The sequence below is a fragment of the Carassius auratus genome, chromosome 31, assembly GCF_003368295.1.
Source record: "Carassius auratus strain Wakin chromosome 31, ASM336829v1, whole genome shotgun sequence".
Classification (NCBI taxonomy): Eukaryota; Metazoa; Chordata; class Actinopteri; order Cypriniformes; family Cyprinidae; genus Carassius; species Carassius auratus.
Window position 1 is genome coordinate 27077559 of NC_039273.1, and position 24961 is coordinate 27102519.

The window sequence follows — 24961 nt, forward strand, 5'->3', positions numbered from 1 at the left end:
ACAGACTGTATTACCGGAGCGATGCTTGAAGTCACTCTCATCAGCAACAAAGCGAAGCGACAGCAGCAGCAGCACTGACGTAAACTATCCACCACATCACCGGAACATACGGACCAGGACCGACACCATATCGTCTCCTCCGAAGGACATATGGAAACGGAGCGCTGAGAGAGACGTGATGATGCTCGGACTCCGATTCACGGCAACATTTCAAATGCGCGTTAAATGGAGACTCATGACAAGAGATGCTGCAGGGTGCCGCATTGCCTGGCCGCTTGATGATGGTAGGATAGAGCAGCGCTTTTAACCGTGATGCTCGTTCTTAGATGCTTTCGGGGTGGGATTTGTAGTCGATCGAATGCCTCAGATTTGATCATACGCAAACTAAGACGATTTCAGCTTGCTTAAGCCATACATGCATACACATATACACTCGATTACCACGACCAGATGAATGTGAATTTACGTTGCAGAACAAGCATTAATAAACCCACAATACAGGTGAAATCAGAAGGAGTATATGAGGTGAACTAACAGTGTCGTAGCTTACACTCAGGACCATCTCTGAAGTCAGGTTTTTATTTGCAAGCGCTGCAGTGATAGGGCTCTTTATGATTGATATTTTCATCATCAGTTAGGAAATATATATTGATAGTATATAGAGTCAGTCTTGGTCCAGTGTAAGGACAATGACTCATTTACAGGCAGGCCTCTCTCCAGAAACCCTGGAGAAAGCCAAGGTGGAGTTAAAGGAGAACCCCGACACATTACATCAGGACATACAGGAGGTGAGGGACATGATCATCACCCGTCCAGACATTGGCTTTCTCAGGACAGATGATGCTTTTATCCTGCGCTTTCTTAGAGCCCGGAAATTTAACCATTTCGAGGCCTTCCGCCTCCTGGCCCAGTACTTTGAGTACCGGCAACAGAACCTTGATATGTTCAAGAACCTCAAGGCCACCGATCCGGGGATCAAGCAGGCTCTGAAGGATGGATTTCCTGGGGTTCTGTCCAATTTGGATAGATATGGGAGGAAGATTCTGGTTCTGTTCGCGGCGAACTGGGATCAGAGCAGGTAGGGTGCTATTGGATTTTGGCTAATTGTGGGTAATGAAGCGCACTGTCAGAGCCGTCTTTTCAGCACAAGTCTTCTGTCATTCACTAGAGCATGATATTGAGCCATTATGAGATGTAAAGTGTTACCTTGTATTTAATCTTAACATTACAGCGTCCATGTTACACATATTGGATGTTACTATTTCTGTATAGATCATATAGATATTTAATTTATAGACATACAGAGATTTTATTAAACATTTATACAACCTTCTACAGAAAATTTGATCTTACCTTCCAAAGGATGGTGTCCACCAGTTGAGAGATCTTTAAGAGACATTTGATGGTGTGATCATCCAAGCCTGACCCCTGATGACCTTTGACCTGGCCCAATATTTTATGATGGTCCTTTATATCATTGTGTTTTTATTTACAGTATGACAACATAAATTCAACATGGATGCACCAAGTGCCTGTGGAATCTCATTTTTTTTAATTAACTGATAAATCTCTCAAAATGTGTAATCTCATTAATAAAAAAAATATGACCTTGACATACAGTTTAAGGGTCTCTGGTCTCTTGTCACATGTCAAAATGGCTACCGTCATGTAAAACATGCTGACTTTGATTTGGCAAATAAGAGGTATTTATGCATTTCTTAATCTATTGAATAACTGATCTGAACAACAACAAAAAAAGTATACCCATATATAGCCTTCAGTAATGTTTCATCTTAAATTTATAAATTAAATTAAATTTATGCATTTAGCAGATGCTTTTATCCAAAGCGACTTACAATGCATTCAGGCTATAATTTTTTTACCTATCATGTGTTCCCGGGGAATCAAACATTTTCAGCAAATTACATTTTTTGGATGAGCTACTTTTTTTTTTAAATATCTTTGAATTTATTGGACTAAAAGCTCTACTATAATTTTGTTCTTGCAGGTATCTTGTATTTAATTCTATAATGCTAAACATTCATACATTTTAAGTGTCCAAACACTTTTGGGGGTAATTGGCAATACATAAATATATGCATTTATTTGTTTGGGCACTTTGCATTACTATTACTATGCATCATTTAAGATTACATTTAAATTATATATTTTCATGCTTTTCTTCAAATGTAATTTGTTTTAATGTTGTGAGAAATCCGCTAACTGTTGGTGTTTAGTCTCACCTCTATAGACTGGAGAGTAGATAGTGCTGGAGTCCATATCAAACAGCCTTTGAATTCATGCCAGTTGCGCCATTGCCTAGGGATAACAGGGCTCTTGGCATCCTCTCATAGGAACAATGTGTGATGAGCACTACGGTCAAGCCGTGCCTTATTTGCTAAATTTATTGCAGCATTATGGGGAATGTAAATCCCTGAAGAGGTTTAAATATATACATATATAAATAAATATAAATAAATACAATATAAATACTATATACAGTACAGACCAAAAGTTTGGACACACCTTCTGATTCAAAGAGTTTTCTTTATTTTCATGACTATGAAAATCATAGATTCACACTGAAGGTATCAAAACTATGAATTAACACATGTGGAATTATATATGGAATTATATACATAACAAAAAAGTGTGAAACAACTGAAAAGATGTCATATTGTAGGTTCTTCAAAGTAGCCACCTTTTGCTTTGATTACTGCTTTGCACACTCTTGGCGTTCTCTTGATGAGCTTCAAGAGGTAGTCACCTGAAATGGTCTTCCAATAGTCTTGAAGGAGTTCCCCGAGAGATGCTTAGCACTTGTTGGCCCTTTTGCCTTCTGTCTGCGGTCCAGCTCACCCCTAAACCATCTGGATTGGGTTCAGGTCCGGTGACTGTGGAGGCCAGGTCATCACTCTCCTTCTTGGTCAAATAGCCCTTGATGCCTTCAGTGTGACTCTACAATTTTCATAGTCATGAAAATAAAGAAAACTCTTTGAATTAGAAGGTGTGTCCAAACTTTTGGTCTGTACTATATATATATATATATATATATATATATATATATAGTGTGTGTGTGTGTGTGCAAACTTAAAAATGCAAGTCATGCAAAAGCATTTAGCTTTTAGTTTGTTTGCAAATCTTCCTAAAGGCTTGTGTTTATTTGTAGGTACACTTTTGTGGATATTCTGCGAGCTATTTTACTTTCTCTGGAGGCAATGATAGAAGACCCCGAGCTACAAGTAAATGGATTTGTCTTGATCATTGACTGGAGTAACTTCACTTTCAAGCAAGCTTCCAAGTTAACCCCAAGCATGCTGAGATTGGCAATTGAGGGCCTACAGGTAACACAATTGTCTGTTTTTAATCTTATGTTTAAAAAAAATCAACGTGGATATTACAATGCATTCTTTCAATTTGTACCTTCATGCATATGTTTTTGGAAGCAATCCAACATCAAATATGTAATGTTCATAAAGTGTGCTTCAGGCGTGAATAATAAGAATTGCATAGGGAAATTCTGGATGTGTGAGGCAGAACAGGTGCTTGTAGAGGAATCCCCCTCCCCTCAAACATTTGCCATTCTCTTTGTGAGTAAAACGAACAGGTGCTGACCTAACGCAAGGGAACACAATCTGCAACATACAAAACAACAACAACAAAAAAAGGCCAATGCATTGGAAAATGTGATTAGTGTGTGTCTATAGTATAGTTTGGAGTTATTCAAGTTGTTTTTTTTATATATATTTTTTTAAGCATCTTTTCTGAGATCCATTCATTTTAATAAAGTAAAAAATGTTTGTGCTAGAAAATGGTCACTGCATTTAACTAAAGCTAATCTGTGCACAGACATTGTCCCTTTCCAGAAGCAGCCTCTTGAAAGCTCTCACTTAGACATTGCTGCTTTGAGGAGGGTTTGGGTCTGATATGACATGTAGGCAGTGCAGATTGAGGCATGTTAACTGAATATAAATGCGGGTCCATGATGATCCCATTCCATATTCCAGTGCTCCTTCAGACAGATTAGCTGGTCGCCGCCATTAGCATCTTGCATCCACAATGTGCTGTTCACAGTGAGTGGGACATCGCTTTTGTAACTGTTTGAAAGGAAAACAATAGCGTAGATTGAGGGAAAACAGCCAAAGCTAATTAGCTGCAGTTCAAAAGAGTCCTCAGAAGCTAACTTGTCAGCAGAAGTCACGATTTACTTATTTAAATATTTACAGGAATTCAGATTTTTTGTTTTTACTGGTTTGATCATATTGCATGCATAGAAAATTACAAAGAGCGGCTTCTAGGATGAATGCATGCATTTACAGATATACACCATTGTTCAAAAGTTAGGAGATAGCATGGTTATCTTTTAAAGAAAAAAAAAATTTCATTAAGGATTTAAAGGTTAAAACAATTGAAAAGTTATTTTGAACTTTCTATTACTTTTTTTTTTTAGCAAGAAAAAAACAAAAACACACCGTGCCTTCCACAAAAATATTAAGCTGCACTGTTTTCAAGACTGTTAATAATAAGAAACTTTTTTTTTTTTTTTAGCTCCAAATTAAAATATTAGAATGATTTTTGAATGATCTTGTGACACTGAAGACTGGAGTAGTGGCTGCTAAAAATTCAACTTAGCCACCACAGTAATAATAAATTATTATTTCAAATATATTAAAACAGAAAAGAGTTATTTTAAATTGTAATGATATTTCACAATATTACTGTTTTTATATATATACATATACATAAATGTATCCTTGGTGAGATTAAGAGACTTCCTTCAAAAAAATAAAATAATCTGAAGAACTTTTGAACAGCAGTGTATGCTGATCACACTGGAATCCTACATGTGTATAGGTCAGATGATGTATGCTAATAAGAGGTGTGATGGCCCATGGTTCTGTTTTGAAACTGACAGACCCACGGTATGTACATTGAGTCATTAAACATGACGTTTAGAGCCAGTGGGGAAATCACACAGCCCTTTGACCCAAAAGTGCAGGGTCATGTGAAGCGTTACATCAGTCTGATGACATTGTTCATATGGGCATCTGTCTGTCTCAATCATCAATGTAATGAAGCATCAAAACCGTTTTTTGATGGCTCAGTGCTTTATGGTGTTTAAGTCTATCATCATATCAGTGAGTCAACACATAAGACAGAGACAGAAAGAAAGACAGGACATGGACAGAAGGAATAGGAGAGAATACTTAAGTCCTTTATGTTCTTTTTTGTAATTCCATTTGAAGTCCATTTGATGATCTAAAACTGCCAGATACTATCATGTATGTTTTGCCAGGTTGAAAAATAACTAATTTATTCTTACTAGAAGACCTCATGGTTTGCGGGCAATGGGCATTCCGTGTTATTTGAGGTAATATGTGTTTACTGTTTAATTTACAGTAGGGCCATCTATCATGTAAATTCTCTTGCAAATGGTGGCTCAGAAAAGAGCACTTGATGCACAGAAAATGGCTGTTCTTAGTAAAATCAATAAACAGAAACATACTGACGAGTCAAATAGAAGTGAAGGAAAGTGTTCATGGCTTTCCTGGAGCAGTGCTTTGTTGTTTCTACCTTTGTTGTTTGGTTCTGTGCTTCGGACATGCCTTTTGTCTCTCTTAGTCTTGAGAAATAACCCACGCTTGGCAGCCAATCACAATGGGCCAATCTTCCCCAGCCCACCCCATGCCGAGTTTCCCTGGCAACCTGTCCAACCGCCATGCTATGCACCCTCCAGATGGGCTGTGCTCACAGAGAGAGATGCACTCATGTCACTCAGCTACCGCCGTATGTGCATGTTTCTATGTAGGGCACTTAAAGTGCATCTTAGAAAGCACAGGAAGTTCATTGTCCTGACAGACTGACATGCATCACATTGTTGCATTCCCGTAAAAAAAGCAATTTTATTGCACTCTAAGGTTTATTTTATTGCTGAGGCTTACATCAATTGTTGGAGTATCAGCAACGATTTTATTACTATTATCATTATTATTATTATTTTATTTTTTTATTTTTACATATTATTTGTACTAATATATTTATTTTATTTTTTATTTTATTCATTTTATTTGTAGGTATTACTTGTGTGTAGTTTTTTATTTCATTCAAGTTTTGCTTGTCTGGGACTGATGTCAGTTGTTGGAGTATTAGCAACAGTTTTATTTTAATACTACTACTATTACTACAACTACTAACATTTCATTTATACTGTACCATTTGATTTGATTTGATTTGTATGTTGGTATTAGTTGTGTGTAAGCAGTTTAGTAAACTTGGTGACCTTGCAGAATATCTTTCAGATCATTTCCCCAGGAATACAGAAAGGCTGGGTTAGGTTTCTGCTGTTCTTGCCAGATACAGTTCATTGACTCAACCTTTTATTACAGCATTAAATCTTACAATATATCGGAGGTATTGAGCATGCTTTTAATAGCTGTCCCACAGATGTCTTCAGACAGGCAGAGGGGTCTATGTTATGCATCTTTACAAACAGTCAAATCCTTTAAGCCATGCTGACTGATGTACATCTGATTATCATTAAAGAAAGTGGTGAGTGAAACTTAATCAAATGATGGATTTTAAGCGCTTTCAGTGGCACGCTAGCATTACACCTTGGCTTTTACACCAAAAGCCAAATTATAGAATGTAACTTCTCTTAAAGGGATAGTTCACCCAAAATTACAATTGTGTCATCATTTACTCATCCTCATCCTCATTCTTTTTTTTTTTTTTTTTTTAACTATGAAATAGAGGTTCTTAAAGAAGTTTTGTTCTTATTGTGAAGAACGTTTTAGTACTCTAACCTTTTTTTAACTATATAGAATCTTTTGTACAATGGAATGGATGTTAAATGATCTTCATGGATGCAGATAAAGAACCTTTATTATTTCCAAAACCAATGCATCTTCTCAATTTTCAATACCATAAGACATTTTATTAAAGTTTATTTTCTTTGCTTGAACAGCTGTGTGGTCAGGCTATGAGGTTTGTGCAATATTTATAGTTCCCATTAGTTCCATAAGCAAACAAAGAAAAGCATGATCCAGAGGGGTCTTCTGAGTCCCTGTTTAATCAACAGTGCAACTTGCACATGGAAAGGATTTGCACTGGCACATCTGGATGCTAAGATCTGCTGCAGCCTCCAAGGAAGCAAAGAGCTTCTACAAGTCTTGAATATCTGGGAAATGGCACTAGACATATCTGGGCCTGCAGGACTGAAGTTAGATTAATTGTTTTGCTCTCTGCAAAGTGGCACAGTTGTGGTCTCGCTCTGTTTATCACACTATAACGGGACTGTTCTGATCTGTAGGGAGCTGACAGCTAGTGAGTAGAGCTTCGTCTTTTTGTTAGTAGCCTTGTGTTGCTAAGCTCAGTGGGATGGATCTGGCAAGTGTAGATAAAATGTCTCCTGTAGAGTTCAATTATTGATGTGAGCAATGGTAAGTGTCAGAGCGTGATGCTTCATTTTTCGGGTTTGCTTAGTTATGGTTAATTTGTTTTAGTTTAAGACAAATATTGCTAATGGGATGCTAACTGTATGTATAGCCTTAGCTTCAGAGAGTACAGATCACAGACCACCTGATGTATAGTAAACACATGAAAATGGCAAGAGTGGCCTGTTATGCCGCTTAAGTCAGAATGTGCCAATTTTTGCACAAAAGTCCACCTGGAAACAATGTTGTTGTTAAAGTGAGCACACTAGATTGCATAGAGTTTTCAGGGGTTGGACATTAAATCATAATGTTTAATGAGCCAGTAAGATGAAAATTCTAAGCTTCCTATCACTGTTTATAAGTCCTGTACATTAGGTTTAAATCCATCCAAGGTTAAAAAACATTGTCATTTTGTCAAAATATCATTTTAAAATTACCTAAATTCTCAGAGATCCCCAAACGGTTTGCGCGAAGCTGTTCAAAAGATTCAGTTTCCTTAAACCCCACCTTTCGGTAGCATACTGTGTTCTGATTGGTCAACTAACATAGTCAGGTTTGATTGGTTGTTCCGCACACACCTCCAAGGCAAACTATGCGTTAGCATCTGTTTGGGGTGAATTATGTCTTATTCCTCTCATCGCGAAGCAAACAGTAAAATAAAAAACTTGAACAGTCTCGCTGCTTTTTCTTCTGTGTGGGTGTATTCAAGCCGCGCGCTTTAGTATGATTCTGAATAGCGCTTTCAGCGCGGGGGCTCGGTCACATTGGATGTAACGAAGGGAGACATGAAAAACAGACACCGTTTTGCTTTCATATGGATTACTTTATCACAGAATATCTGTTTTTCGGCAGCACTTGTTTAGTTTTAAAGTAGTCATGTCAAGCTTTCTATAGATATCTCTCTCATGTCTCTTCCTTGAGTATTCACGGAGTTACACTTCAGTTTAATGACGTGTTTGTACATGACGATCAGCGCAGAGAAAGGCTGCAGACAGCACACATACTGATAAGACGCTCGGGAGAAAACAGACACATAACTTCATAATCATACTTGCTCTTTGTTCTAAATAAAGTTGGTAATGAACCATCTTTTATGGCCAAACACTTTGAAAATCCCGCTTTACTCACCGAGATTAGAAAAGCAGTCATCAGTGAAATGTTGTGAACACAACAAAAGGGATTTGTTGTACTGCTCTGGTATTGTGGTGAAAATGAATTTTAGCCATTGGTTCTTCTGATCTTCATTCTTTGGCAGTGAAAATAAAACAAACGGTCTCCTCGACATGATGCTATCACACCAAACAGAGCGTCTGTGTGGGGGGGTGGGGCAGGTCATAGTTCCGTTTCTCCCAACACGGTAGGCGGAGATTATTATGCAAAGTGTTCCTAGTGACGTACATAGAGATGGGCAAAAGATTTGAAATCTATAACGACTCGTTTCAGCGATTCAGAGTCGACTCCTTACTTTAGAAGCCAATAACTTTATAAATCGTGTACTTTTTGGTTTAGTTATTTGCACATTGTTTACACAGATGGACAGCTATATCATACACTGTAATACAGGTTATTTTTGATTTCCCATCTGTGTGGCTCTTTAAGAGTTTTCATTTGGTAACAAATTTTTTTTTCTTTTTCTGTCAAATAAAATGGTTTTATTTATGAATAGGTGGAACTGCAAATTGGGAATAGTACCGATTATACACTGAAAATGATTTTTATCTTGTTTTCCAGTGTAAATATATGAAACTCAATATTTACTTACCAATGAAAAAAGAGAGATAAACATATTTCAAAATTAAGTATATTTAATTTCAGTGAAGAATGTTTTTTCCTTCAACATTTTGTTAGATTTCTCACAACATGAGACTTCTTTTCAGATCTCATGTAATTTAGCTGTTATTACAGGAAATTAAGATGGAATCCTAACCACATTTTTAAGTGTAATTACATCAAAATTTGGTGGTGATGGATCAGGTATTTTGGATGTTAAATAATTTTCTCAAAACTTGCATTTGAAAGCAAACCACCTACATTCTTTTAGTGAAAAGTGAGAAAATCTTGATCAGAATAGGCCAGAATGTGGACCAAAATTAATGCTGATAAATAAATTCTGCCTACTGAAGACTATTGTATTTTAGGGTCACAAAACCTTTGTTTTCACCTTTGAAAACTCTTAGAAATCAGCTATTGATATATATCCAGGAATCCTGTCAGTGAAACTAGGACAGCTCACTGACTCTGACTGATATGTATTATTTGGTAAGGGGACCATGATAAAATACTTACATTTCCTAAGGCTACGTCTTTTTTTTTTTTTTTTTTCTCAATTACCTTGCTGGAGTTCAGTCGTGTATCATCAGTGACTCTAGACAAGAAAAGAGATGGAGGTTTCATCTCAAGCAAAATGCACAGATGAAATAATCTTATACAGAGACTAAAAACAACCCCATAAATCTCTAAGCAAAGCCAATCTTTGATAAACTGTAATTTAGTTGCACTGTTTAAAACCGGTAATTATTTAAAATTGCAGATTGATGTTTTAAATGGTTCCTGATTTCACGATGAGGCACTTTGAAGAGCAATTATCCTGTGGCTCTACATCTTTCCAGTCAATCTGACCTGCTGCCAGAATGTGTGTTAGCTGCTTTGTATTCAAGCTAATACAAGCAAACAAAATCCTTTTTCAACAATCCATTTTAGCGCAGTACTTGACCAAAACAGGGGCATTATGCTTAAAACCCAGATCACTCCCTAAGAGTCTTTTATATTTTTATGAGTAGGTAATGTAAAAAAAAACGAAGAAAAAAAAAACTTGGCCCTAAAAAATATTCTGAGTTTTCTAATCTGCTTTCTGGTCTGCTGTGGTTTTATGTAGCAGTGTGGAAACAATGTGTAATGAGCACCCTTTACAAGTATGACACTTTTTAAATTCCAGTCACTTCTTTATTTTAATTTTTTTCAGTAATTTGTTCCGAAAAAATACTTTAGTTAATATTTTGTCAGCTCAGTGCACAAACAGTGCCAAGCATAGGATGACTCATGAATATTAATTAGATTATGTGAAGTTCATCCTGTCTAATTTAGCAAAACTAGCTGTGCTAGTTTCAGTGACAGGATTCCTGGATATGAAACCTGATTTCTAAGAGCCTTTAGAGGAGAAAAACAGGTTTCTCAATCCCAAAATATAAATAGTCCTCTGTATTCTTAGATTCAAAAAGTGAAAGAAACCTCTTCAGAATATTTAAAAGGAATGTTGTACAATATGTTTTTAAAGTTGGAGCTGAGTTACAATAGCTGCCTTGGATTCGTATAAACTGGATTATCCAATATTTGTGTATGTGCTGTGTATTTTATATAGTATAATGTGAGCAGTTGTAAGTCAAATCTCCTATGTGCTTGAGTTGTGCTTTATAAAGTCACATTTACTTATGTAGCGCTACAAGATACAGTTGTACAATACAGATTGTTTCAAAGCAGTTTCACATTAATGAACACGAAAATAGAGTGTTTATGTTGTAAACTAAATTCAGTTTCAGCTGGGCTTCAGAAGGCAATAGTGTCATTATTCATCTCACTTTAGGTCAGTGTTGTTTCTATTTAGTTCAATATCTGCCAATGTTGCAAAGTTCAAACATGAAACAAGTTCAATTCAGCTACAAGGACCTCTAAAGAAGATATCTGTGTACAGCTCATGTCTCTTTTTGAACAATTTGTAGTAAATGCTGCATATAGAGATTTTAAATTTTTGTGGTGATTCTGCTTTTTTTTTATTATATGTATATGTTTTTACCAGAAAATACTGTTTTAGTTGTTCTCCTTAAAAAAAAAAAAAAAAAGAAAAAAAAAAAAACCTTTTATTGCCCACTATGTCGTTTACTAGTATTTGGGAAAATTATTGTTATACCTTTTTTTTTCTTCTCAATGCAGCTCACTAGGTTGTGGAACTGAGTCCTAGATTTAATTATGGGAGCTCATGTCTGTTATTTTTTAAATTGAATAATGCTTTTTCAGCATTGCAGGATCAAATAAATTCTGAGCATCACGGCAGCTTCCCCTCCCCCGTTTACCTCTGTCTCCTCCCAGTGTCACACTGCAGGGGCAGAGATCAATCAGGTTTCACCAGCTTACACCAGAGTTGAGCTATTCATGGTTAATGTAGCTAAGACCTTTATCATTCTCGCTAGCAGCGGGGTCTCAAAGAAGAGATATCATCGTGTGCTGACACCACATGCTGGCAAATGTCTCTTAGCCCCTCCCCTGAAGCGGCAGGCCAATCGGCATGTGTTTTCGTCATCTCTGTGTGAGATGCTGCACCAGATCCAATGCCCATAAGCCTGCATTCTGCCACCAGACTCTGACCTGGGGGCCTCAGTGGCTACGGCCCACTTGCTTGCAGATGTACATCATCGGCATTACGCATGAACATAGTTCTGATATGAAATGAGACAAGACTATGATGTGATGACTCTGATTTAAAAATTGCATACTACAGAAAAAAAATGCTGTAAAAGTTAGGACTATTAAGTTACTAGAAATGAAAATAAATAATAATTTTAACTAATTTCAGTTTCAAATAAATGTTGTTCTTTTGAACTTTCTATTCATCAAAGAATCCTGACAATTGAGATTTGTCATCACAGGAATAAATTATTATTATTATTATTTTTTTTTTTTAAATAAATGCAGTCGAATCGACCTCAAAACAGCATCATTATGAAGCTTCCCAGAACCCTTGCAGTCAGCTTTATGAATATGGATTACTGTTCAGGGCAGATTAGTGAACACAGCAAAGTATTTATTACCTTCAGCGGTGTGATATCTGGAGAAATGGGAATTATGTCTTCTTTTTGATGTAATCCTCTGCGGAATCATGAACTAGACTCAAGGTACTACAAATTAAACTCTTACAAAATCTTGTAGGTACAGTAGGAGAGATGGTCATTGGTAACATGTAATTAGATTTTTTTTCTCTCTCTCTTCTCAAATTCTAGCAGTTATAAAGTATGCTGAAGAATTTAGGCTATGTAAACATAAAATTGCATACAGTACACTTCAATGTTTTAAGTAGTAAATATAAAGTTTATTGGACTATACTTGACTAGAAAATACTATTTCAGTCTTTCTACTTCAAAATTTCACCTTTCATACAATTAAGGGTGTTGTTTCTTATGCTCCACTAGTAATTTCTAAGTGAAAATTGTTTATACACCATTTATTTCAGTGTACAATTATTTAATTTTAATTATTTAATTGTAAATATAATAATAAAAATTTATGAAATATCATTTATATAATAATATGGTCGTTCTTTCTATGGTTTTTGATGAATCCACCTGTTTTGCCCTCGTTAGCTGCCTTATTTAACGTCTTCTTACTGTATGGTATTTTGTCCATTCCCGCTGATGTTTATCCATTTATCTAATGTGGATTAATTTACTTGTCTCCTGGATATTCTAATTAAAATACAGATTTTGTTGATCTCCTTTGTCTTCATGCGTTTTTACCTCACCAGGCCGTGTTTTTTTTTTTTTTTCTGTGTTTTTTCCCTTTTTTTTTCTCTCATCCCGGTGTCATCATGGACAATCCAAATGTTGCCCTTTTTTGCCTGGAGCAGAGAGACTGCTCCCTAGAGACTCACACCAGCTATTTTTTGGAGTTGGCATGCCTAACGCACTATCCATACCAGTCTCTTTGTGTGTTTTACATCACGAGCCTCACTCTCCGTTGCCTGCTCCTTGCCTGCCCCACGCCCACCTCGAAATTTTCGTCCAATTTCAAATTTACCATTCATCTCTAAGGTAGTTGAAAAGTGTATTGCAATTCAAATTCATGAACATCTGTCCAATAATAACTTGTATGAACAATTCCAATCTGGTTTTCGTCCCCACCACAGCACTGAGACTGCTCTTATCAGAATAACCAATGATCTACTGTTGGCAGCTGACTCTGGGCTTTTAACTATACTTGTCCTCCTTGACTTGAGCGCTGCCTTTGATACTGTCTCACATAACGTACTTCTTGACAGATTAGTCTCCATTGGTATTACTGGCACTGCTCTGTCTTGGTTTAGTTCATATCTATCTGGACGCAGTCAGCGTATTCAACTAAAAGGTTTTAGTTCAAGAATATATACAGTCACCACTGGTGTTCCCCAAGGTTCTGTTTTGGGCCCGCTTCTCTTCATTATATATATATGCTCCCTCTTGGTAATATTTTAAGGAAATATGGTATTAATTTTCACTGTTATGCGGATGACACCCAACTTTACCTGTCTGCCAAACCTACCGGTTCTTTTGCTCCGCCATCTTTGTCAAGCTGTTTAGCTGAAATTAAAGACTGCCTTTCAGCGAACTTCTTGAAATTAAATGCCAATAAAACTGAGGCTCTGCTTGTTGGCACTAGATCTGTTGTGTCTAAATCTAATTGTTTCTCTTTACACATTGATAATACTGCAATCTGTCCTTCCTCTCAGGTTAAAAGTTTGGGTGTCATCATGGATAGCACACTATCTTTTAAAGCTCAGATTAATAATATCACACGGATTGCATACTTCCATTTGCGCAATATTAATCGTCTACGTCCATTTCTTTCAAATAATAATACTGCAGTTCTCATTCACGCACTAGTCACCTCACGTATAGACTACTGCAATGCTCTTCTCACAGGTATTCCCTCCAAACTGCTACATAAACTTCAATTGGTTCAGAATTCTGCAGCTCGTGTTCTCTCTAGAACACCTTATACTGATCACATTTCTCCGGTTCTCCAGCAATTGCACTGGCTTCCAGTAAAATATAGAGTTGAATTCAAAATCTTGCTACTCACTTATAAGGCACTTCATAATCTTGCACCACAATACCTTATTCAACTTCTCCAGGTTTATACTCCTTCACGTGCACTTAGATCTTCATCTTCAATTTCTCTTGTGGTACCTCGGATTCGACTTACTACTATGGGTGCCAGATCTTTTAGTCATGTTGTCCCCCGCCTATGGAACTCCCTTCCCCTCGATGTTCGCAATAGCGATTGCTTGTTGACTTTTACAAAGCGTCTTAAGACATATCTTTTTATACAGGCTTTTTTATAATTTTTTTTTTTTATTGAGACTTAAATCCACTTTATATGTATATGCTGTTTGTTTTGTCTTATGCAGTGACCTGTATATTGCTTGTAAGGTGACCTTGGGTGTTCTGAAAGGCGCCATGAAATAAAATGCATTATTATTATTATTATTTACCTGTCTCCTGGATATTCAAATTAAAATACATTTTTTGTTGATCTCCTTCATCTTCGTGCATTTATACCTCACCAGCCCGTAACAATATTAGGTCTGCTAAATATAATAATAATGATGTTTAGTTGTTTACTTATTTATTTATTTTTCTCTATTACCCATAGGATAGCTTTCCAGCAAGATTTGGAGGCATTCATTTTGTTAACCAACCTTGGTACATCCACGCTTTGTACACAGTCATCCGGCCTTTCCTCAAGGACAAAACAAGAAAAAGGGTGAGAGAATTTTTTTTAATTTTCAGAGTTATTGCTTGTCTGTTTTCATTAATCTCTTTTATTATATAAAATTGTTAACTATTCTGTTTATGTACACATAAAGAACATTGAAATATACAGGCTTTTGATGTTTGATGCAGGAATTTTTGACGCACAGTGCAATGCCATTGAATTTAGTTCAAACCACTGAATGGTAATGAAACTATGAACAAATAACCCAGCGAATAACACATTTTTGTTTGTTTTATATTAAGATTTTCATGCATGGAAACAATCTGAACAGCTTGCACCAGCTAATCTTGCCTGAGATTCTGCCGTCTGAGCTGGGTGGCATGCTGCCTCCTTACGACATGGGCACCTGGGCCAGAACGTTGCTGGACCACGCGTATGATGAGGAGACGGACTACTGCCCTGAGTCCTACACCTTGTCTGTCAAAGACCTGGAGAAAGATCTATCCCCTAAAACTATGAAAAGGTCTGTTACTTGATGATCCAGCTTTTCAGTACAATTGTTTGACGAATGTTTCCCTGTTGACATCTTGATTTAAGTTTTATGCAAGCATAGTGGAATGTTTTAGTATTATTTGTTATCTTTGTATTATTTAAATAGGCCAGCAGTTTTCAACTCCAGTCCTCGCGATGCCCCAAACCATATCCTGTGATGTCCACTTCTTAGGGCACTTAGGGTCAAATAGAACAAAAGTGATAAGAGAAACATATAAAATATGCGAGCTGGGGGGGGTCGAGGACTGAAGTTGAAAAAAACTGATATACAGTAATTTATGTTATTATAGTATTTATTAATATTTTAAATTAGATACATATTTTCCATATAATATTTTATTTGATATTTTTATTCGATATTTTCTTTTATTTTCAGTTACGCCAAACAATTTTTAATCATTGTGAATTTAGTTTCAGTTAAAGGAGCATTCCGTAGGTTCTGAAATTTCTAACCGTTACTGACACCATTGGCCGTTAGAGGAACTGCAGCCAGTCTCATGCTCGTTCTCAGTGCGCAGAGGAGCACGCTGTTTTTTTGTTTTTTTTTTACTCCGAGGAGTGTCCGTGGGTGTCTGAATTGTGCTGGAGGCTGTTTGCTTCTTTCCATCCGCAGAGTCCATTTGAAAACACTATAGCCGCTGCTTACTATAATGGCTGGCGTGCCGTACGTTTGTAAGCCAAAGTAGACGAGAACGTGCATGACGTCACATTTTGTGAATTTTCCCGCCAATTCGGGCCCGACTCCTCCACACACAGTTGAGCCTACAGGCTGATAGAGGCAACCGTGGTGGTACAGTCGAGGTGTCATTCTTTTTTTTACATCATGGTTGGCTCATACATGTACAAATTAAAACTCTATCTCAAAGATTTTTTTAAGTAAAAAACCTCCACATAGCTCCTTTAACCATAACCCTAGTGTTCATTAAAACAAGCCAATGAGGTCACTAAACTGCAATATTATGTACTGTATGTTGCAGTGGTGGACGAATTACACAAGTCAAGTACTTGAGTAAAAGTACAGATACATATAATAAAATATTACTCCAGTAAGAGTACAAGTACTCCTTTTTCAATCTTACTCAAGTGAAAGTACAAAAGTACTCGATTTTTTATGTACTTAAGTAAAAAAGTACTGAAAGATAGATGTTTGCAATTTTATATAGGCTACTTAATTTAATTTTATATTAGCACATATTCTTTTTATAATCCTACTGCTCAAAATACCCGGGGGTTTTTCCAAAATAACCACTATATGGAGTCAAGATATACTTTTGTTGTTGATATGGACTACGCTGATGAGAGTGATGTTAACTGTGAAGCTTACACTGTGATGCACCTAAGAGAAAACAGAGATGACCATCTGATTTTCACCAGTAAGAACAAAGTATTTTAAAGTTTGTTGTTTTACAGAACATCAAAGTTACAGTACAGACCAAAAGTTTGGACACACCTTCTCATTCAAAGAGGTTTCTTTATTTTCATGACTATGAAAATTGTAGAGTCACACTGAAGGCATCAAGGGTTATTTGACCAAGAAGGAGAGTGATGGGGTGCTGCTCCAGATGACCTGGCCTCCACAGTCACCGGACCTGAACCCAATCGAGATGGTTTAGGGGTGAGCTGGACCGCAGACAGAAGGCAAAAGGGCCAACAAGTGCTAAGCATCTCTCGGGGAACTCCTTCAAGACTGTTGGAAGACCATTTCAGGTGACTACCTCTTGAGGCTCATCAAGAGAATGCCAAGAGTGTGCAAAGCAGTAATCAAAGCAAAAGGTGGCTACTTTGAAGAACCTACAATATGACATATTTTCAGTTGTTTCACACTTTTTTGTTATGTATATAATTCCACATGTGTTAATTCATAGTTTTGATGCCTTCAGTGTGAATCTACAATTTTCATAGTCATGAAAATAAAGAAAACTCTTTGAATGAGAAGGTGTGTCCAAACTTTTGGTCTGTACTGTAACTCTATATATGACATGATAATAAGGCCTGAAGTTAGGAAGAACATTAAGGAAAATATAATTATATTTTCATAATGATTTTTTCTTTCTCAAACCTTGTCTGTGGTTTAAAAACACCCCTGGCCAAACGGGGTGCATCTCTTCCCACTTTGATAATTACTGTAGTTACCATGTTCTGAACATCACATCCTTTCTTTTCTACCCAGGTGTAATCTACATATATATATATATATATATATATATATATATATATATATATATATATATATATATATATATATATATATATAGGTGGTTGAATAAAAATATTTGGACATTATAAAAAATTAAAAATCTTAGCTAGACAGTTAGCATCAGCTAACAATATTTACTTATTTTCAGTACGGTTATGAATAAATATTTATGTCTGTCTACTCTTCTAGTTAATCCAAACAATATACATATGTATAACGTTACTGTTGATAAACAATATAAAAACAGACGTCACATAGGACATTTTAATAAAACTGTTTAACATTAGGGCAGCGGGGAATTTGAACGTGCATGAGTTATTGTATTTAATCTGTGTTATTTAAAGTTTTTTTTTTTTCTTTTACCTAAAATTGATGCGTCTGCACTCGAGCATTTCAGTGGGCTTAAACAGATCACTCTTTACAACGGATTTAGTTCCCAAACAACTGACAATTTTGACCTAAATATGATTTTCAGTTACAATAATTAATCCTAAATTTCGACATTAATAACTTACTTTTAGCAACATCAGACGCACGCGCGCTCACAAGATCTCCCGGTTCTTACTTCTGGAGACTCGCACTAAACGGTTCATTTGAATCATTGAGTGGTCGACTCCAGAACAGCTGCTGCAATCGGATCATTCTAATTCCTAAACGAATCATTTGGTGCGATTCACGATCCGATTTAAAAGTATATTTTGAAAAGACTCAGTTCGTTCATGATGAATCAGACACCGCTTCTGCGTGTCGGAGCACGTGATATATTATAGGGAGCACCGGCGGCGCCAGGGGGGGTCTTGGGGGGTCTCAAGACCCTGCCAAAAAATGCCTTGACCCCCCATTTGACCCCCCAGCCTCTTCCTGATTAAAAAATATATATATTCGGGATAAAGATCCAAAAATGTTTCTCTTCAAACTACGCAGAACAATAATAAAAAATATTTCGACATTTATTCATACACTGAACCGAGAACCGTTTCTGTCGGACGCGTCCGATTCGAGAACCGATGAGCTGATAACTGCGCATGCGTGATTCAGCGTGAAGCAGACTGACACAGAGCGCATCTGAACCGAACTGATTCTTTTGGTGATTGATTCTGAACTGATTCTTTGCTAATGTTATAAGCGCGGGTAAACCAAAGGCTTGAATGAAGGGCAATCATCGCCAATGACGGCATTACATCGAGCGCAAAAGAACCGGTGAACCATTTTTTTTTTCAGCTGGTTTATTTGATCGAATTGTCCGAAAGAACCGGTTCACTTGAGCACACTGCTCCTTTGCCCCTTAAGTGCCCTTTTGTCAAAGCAAAATTTCCTCAATTTTTTTTTGTAATAACATAAACTTTTGTGAATGCCTGCCCACGCCCAATCATAATATTAGTACATTTTATTAATAATAATTTAGCCGTAAATAAAATGACCAACATGATGACAGTTCACCTGACTACGACCTCATCCAACCGGGAAGATTCCTCATGATGCACGCGCATTTTTTAATTGCTAGAGGATATTTTCAACATCGTGGCAGCTGGTAAGTGGTGTTTCATTCTCAGCGAAGTGATTTTGGTGTTTATTTACTTATTATTATTTTACAAGAACGATGTGATGTGAGAACATGCAGATACGTTGTTTATATTGCTGTGTGTAGCCTGTAGTGTAGAAGTAACACTAGCGTGCTGTTTGAGGGAGAAAAGTTTCACAGGCATCGAGGGGTCTGGTCTTTTTTATGTTATTTGAATAAACTTTTATTATATTACAGTACTTATTTATTTTTAACACGTAAAAATAATTATCACAACACTGGTAAGGTTTATTCAGATTTTCTCATTCTCTGAATTATCATTATAAAAATAAAAACAATTCAGAAATGAATTAAAATATAATTATATTTTAAATGTGATGCAAATATTTTTTCTACAAAAGCAACAGTGTTTACAACAGCAAGACCACTTTAGCCTGTAAACTCAATAATATCTATCTGGAAATAAATGTAAAAATATCAATGTCAATAAAAATGCATAATATACCTGACATGAAAGTGCAGTGTGAAGGATATGAATAACAAATGTAGCCTGTCATTTGATACATTGCAAAGGTGTTTTTGTTGTTTAGTAGCAGAAATATGCAGTTATTAGCCATGTCCACTGTATTTTTTGTTGGTTTTCATGAGACCCCCCTTGAAAAGACCAGGACCCCCCCATTGCCCCCCCAATCAAAATTGTCTGGAGCCGCCACTGATAGGGAGTAACGATATGTTTTATGAAATGTAGTGAAGTAAAAAGTACGATTTTATGCTTTGGAATGTAGTGAAGTAAAAGTAAAAGTCACTCAAAATAAAACTACTCCAGTAAAGTACAGATACTTGAAAAATGTACTTAAGTTTATTTTATTTAAGTTTTGTTTATTTCTAATGTGTTTGTTGAATGACATAATTTGGTGGCTTGCCATAGAAACAGCATTTGCTTATTCGCAGCCTTCATTCAAATAGAATTATCAAGAGAGTCGCTCTGGATAACCAAAATAAGCTGCTTTGCTAGAGGCATAAAGAAGCTGCAGTGTTTGTTAAAGGAGTCACATTTGAGCTGCACACTGTATGTTTCTTCTTGGTTACGGTGCTTAGCAACCGACTCCTTAGTTTTATGCTTAAATGCAGCTCTTCTAAATAAAATAAGCACTTTTGGATGATCTTACCGAATGTGTTTGACCGAGCGACTTGAGCTAATTTCACTGATCAAGACATGGTGAGGTGTCTCGACTTACTGGGTCATGAAATGAGGGAGTATAGCTGCTGCCAGGAGATGCATTAAACGATGCACTGCCTATACATGGACACCTACGGAGTGTAAAAGAACACGTTACAGAAGTTTTCCTGTGTACAGAGACGTTGGCTACCAAATATAGCCTAGTTTGCAGTGGCTTATTTTGCTCTCGCATTTGAAGAAACTGTTTGGATTCTTTCAAAGTGCCTGGGGAGTGAAGTATTTGAAAGAAAGTAGGTCTTAGATGTTCTTCTATTGCTTAGATCAAAGTACTGTTCTTTAAACAGCTTTGGCTACTAAACTAAACCTCCCAGTCTGCACATAACACATAACACTTTGCCGGAATCCTGCACCCTGCATTGTCAATTATTCTCCAGTGTTGTATTATTAAAATAATTCATCTTGTTTTAGATGTGGGAACAGATTGCTGGTGATGATCTATACTGATATTCAATTCTATCTATTCAGTCTCATCGATATACTCACAAACAGGTTATATATTGGGGCTTTGGTTTACAATAGTGAGAAACGATCCCATTAGACTCAATTAATGATTTATTTGACCTGTAATACAATCTACTAAATTTGACTGTAAAAATATACATTTCCTTTAATCACGCATAACCTGTCACAACTAAATTGCTTGTATGCACAGCATATTTTTTTTTTATAGTTTATTCTATTCTGAAAGGTGAAACAATATAGTGTTGACACTTTTAAGTGGACAAGACATTTACCTTGCCTTTTTCATTTTTAAAAAATACCCAATTATTATTATTATTATTATTATTATTATTATTATTATTTTAAATAATCAATACATTTTTCATGGTAGCTTTTGTATATTTGTCATATTCATGCATGCAAGATGCATCAGCACTGACATTTCTATTGAATCAAGCAACAGTGTTTAAATTTCCACTCACTAATACTCCCTAAAATGTCATTATGTTTAAATTAGTGTTAGATTAGGATTGCTTGAATTTTAAAAGCTAACACCTCCCACATTCTTCAAAAGGGTCAATTATTCAGAGCAATTAAAACCACACGTCCTTTTGTCGGATCTGGAAAAATCACTTTTTTTTCCCCAACACAGTTTTCTCTTGTGTTTGCATTGGGTTGCACTCAAATAGCATGGATTTTTGCTCTGACGTTAGTGCAACAGTGAGTCATTCTGTGATTTTATTTATTTATTTATTTTTTTTTTTTAAAAAGGTGTAGATCATTATCCTCAAGAAACATCTTGCATTTCATCTCAGATATTTTTTGCTTTTTGTTGAGTCTAGGTTTGTCACAGAAACAGGTAGGATTTCTCAAAACACCCATTCAGTGATGGGTGTCAGGTAGTTTTTTCATGCATTGTACTGAAAAAAAAAATATATATCTTACTGCAACTTTAATTTGTTCCTTTGGGGTCTTACTGTACATCTTAAAATGCAAATTATAACAGTTATAGTAACAGTTATATTTTCAGTCAGCATCAAATTTGAAATGTTTTACTTCTTAAATAATATTTATTCTTCACAAATACTGTATATCTATATCCATCTCTCTCTCTCTCTCTCTCTCTCTCTCTCTCTCTCTCTCTCTCTCTATATATATATATATATATATATATATATATATATATAATCAGTAACAACTGGATGGCTTTGTATGTAGCGCTAACATATCTTAGCCCACTTTTTTACAATCCAGTCAAATTCCAGAGTCACCTTGTCCTACATTAATTCCTTCTGAATATTCAGTACATCATATACATCACATTACTGAAGTTAAATGCAGTGCAAAGTGAATTTCTTTTGTCAAATCTAGCAGTTGCTTGATAAGAATCCTCTGTTTTTGTTATATTTTCGTGATTACAATCACGGTTCTTACATTAATGCGTCAGTCAGAGGAAAGTGCCCCAGATCTGCACATGATGAACGACAGCACACTGTCCTCAAGGCTTCTAATGCCTCTACGAGAGGGCTAAATCAAAAGTAGGCCAATACAGTGCACTAAGATGATGTTCCATTACACATCCTTCACTTTAAATGATTGTGACATGCACAATGCATCATTAATTTGAGTGTGCAGCGCTCTGTTAATGTACCTAAATGTTTCATTGCGGTCCAAATGTCTTAGAGTAAACGGCACTATTTTGGGTTATTTTTTTATATTTCATGTCATATTATATGATCAGGTATTAAGTATTATCAAGCATTATAGGGAGAAAATGGGTTTATTTTTACCCTATAGGGTTCATTTTATTCAGATTTAAAATGCACTGACTTTCAGGACATCAAAGATGTAGATGAGTTTGTTTCTTCACCAGAACAGATTTGGAGTAATTTAGCATTAGATCATTTGCTTCACGATATGTTTATTGACTGGGGTCATGTGGATTACTTGTGAATTTTTGCAATGCTTTTTAACAGCTGTTTGGCCTCTCATTCTGCTGGCACCCATTCTTTGCAGAGGATCCATGGGGTAGCAAGTGATGCAACACAAAATTTCTCCAAATCTGTTCAAATTAAGAAACCAACTCCAAATTAAAATTTTTGGTTGAACTATTTCCTGATTTGAAGTTTTTGCAAATTATGATGTTCTTATTTAATTAGTGGCATGAAAATTTTATTAATAATAATTTAAAGAATGTATTAAATAATAATCATATATATATATATATATATATATATATATATACATCTATATATACATCTTCCTCTGTTGTCAACTTTTCTTGTTTATTTTCATATTTAAATTAAGAGTACATTTTTTTATCCTAGCTTTTTAATGCGCTCTCAGGATTTTTCATTTCTTAGAGGTTTATTCATATTTTGTTTATACCCACAGGTCCCAGTCCGTGGTGGAACCAGGTGTCCTGAAACGACCAGAGAAAGTGAAAAACGAAGAAGAAAACATGCAGCCACTGCTTTCTCTGGACTAAAGGCTTTTAATTCCCCAGGCAAAGAGGAAACGCCAAGCCCCGTACACTGGGGAGGAGCGCACCTTGTTCCTATAACACAAAGGGGGGAAAAGTATAAAGAAAGGAAATGTTAAAGAGCAAAAGAACACACAAACAGCCTCCAGGAACAATACAGAGAGCTGCCAGTTTAAATGATATTTTTGAAGCAAAGAGCTTACGGCGGGACTTCCGTATGTGATTGTCAAGTGCCAATTCAAATCTGTAAATACACTTCAGTTCTAGACGTGAGATTGAGGGAGTAATTGTGACATGAACCTGTAAAGACTGCTGTGAATATCCTGTGTGTGCTTCTTGTGATTGGTTATTATGTAGAACACGGTACAGTAGGATGGGTAATCATGCTTATAAAGATTCACAAGCTTTGGGGTAACCTACATTTATAATCCCCAAATCAGGTTTCACAGCGAATACCCCTTTACAAAGAAAAGATTTTTCTAATGAGCGTTTGCTAATATTATTTTAACACATGCTTTTCGGTTTAGTATTCTTACAGTATATCCCAGAGGGGTCGAATCACATTTAGTAGACTTTAGCTGATTCTTCACTGATGGCCTTTTTGTTTACACTCTGTCGTAGATCTGTGGAATATCGCTTTATTTCATAACCATTTCCACATTAGACTAAGTTGGTTTCCAAGGCATTTGTATTCAAACAACAAAATACCGTCTTTGCCATCTTTCCAACTTCAGAGTCATTTTTGCTAAAGTAAAAGGAATAGTTCACCCAAAAATAAGTATTCTCTGTTTATTTACTCACATATTTTAGTATCACCGTTGTAGTTTCTATTAATGTTTTTATTATTTTTATTAACTTAATGAATATTTAAAACTCTATATGTTGACATATATATACTTGCTGCCCATATGTTGATATTTTCCCATGAAAACACAAAAGGAGAGTTTTGAGGAGTTTGGAACAACACGATGGTGAGTAAATAAAGATTTTTGGTTCCACTATTCACTGTTACTCAAACACAGAGGATTCCACAGAACCATAAATAAGGTGTTGTACAGTGACACATGCTAGTGCATGCTTCCACATGCTTATCTTGGTCAGCTAATGGTTTAGATCGTGTGAAAATAGTTTACTCTAAATTACTCAGCTGTTTTATGGCATGCTGTGTTGTCATTCGTTTTTGGCAATAGGTTTTTACAGCGGTTAAGTTTTAAGCCCAAACGAGTGAATTTAACGCACAGATAATTTCACCATTTGATACTTTGTGAGTGTGTGTAAGGAACAAGGGCAATATACACTACATTTAAAATACATACAAATCTTCCAGGCTTTAGTTTTTTGCTGATATTTTTTTTTTCCATGGGAGCTAAAATCCTCATTGATTTTGAGCAAATGGTACTTCAAAAAAAGAAAAAAATCTATATAAATATGTAATCAAAGCCTCTAGCTTGCCTAAACAGTCAAATTTAGGAATACTGTGGTCATCTTTCTATTTTGTGTATGTAACATTCTGTGGGAACAGGTTTGTACAGTGGCTCAGTTTGGTCCTGTTTTTATTTTCTTATTCTCATATAAATCAATAGCTACACATACATTGTTGTACACTTGCATATATGATGAAACATACAATATG

The 24961-nt window shown here is 36.0% G+C and overlaps 1 protein-coding gene across 1 annotated transcript; it reads left to right on the top strand.

Moving 5' to 3' along the window:
• On the top strand, window positions 1–24688 carry LOC113051015 (clavesin-2-like). Its single transcript, XM_026214592.1, has 5 exons — window positions 1–1078; window positions 3170–3344; window positions 14832–14942; window positions 15197–15417; window positions 23241–24688. Exons 1-5 carry the CDS (start codon window positions 690–692, stop codon window positions 23332–23334), a joined length of 990 nt encoding a protein of 329 aa, XP_026070377.1. The 5' UTR covers window positions 1–689; the 3' UTR covers window positions 23335–24688.
• The last annotated feature ends 273 nt before the right edge of the window (window positions 24689–24961 follow it).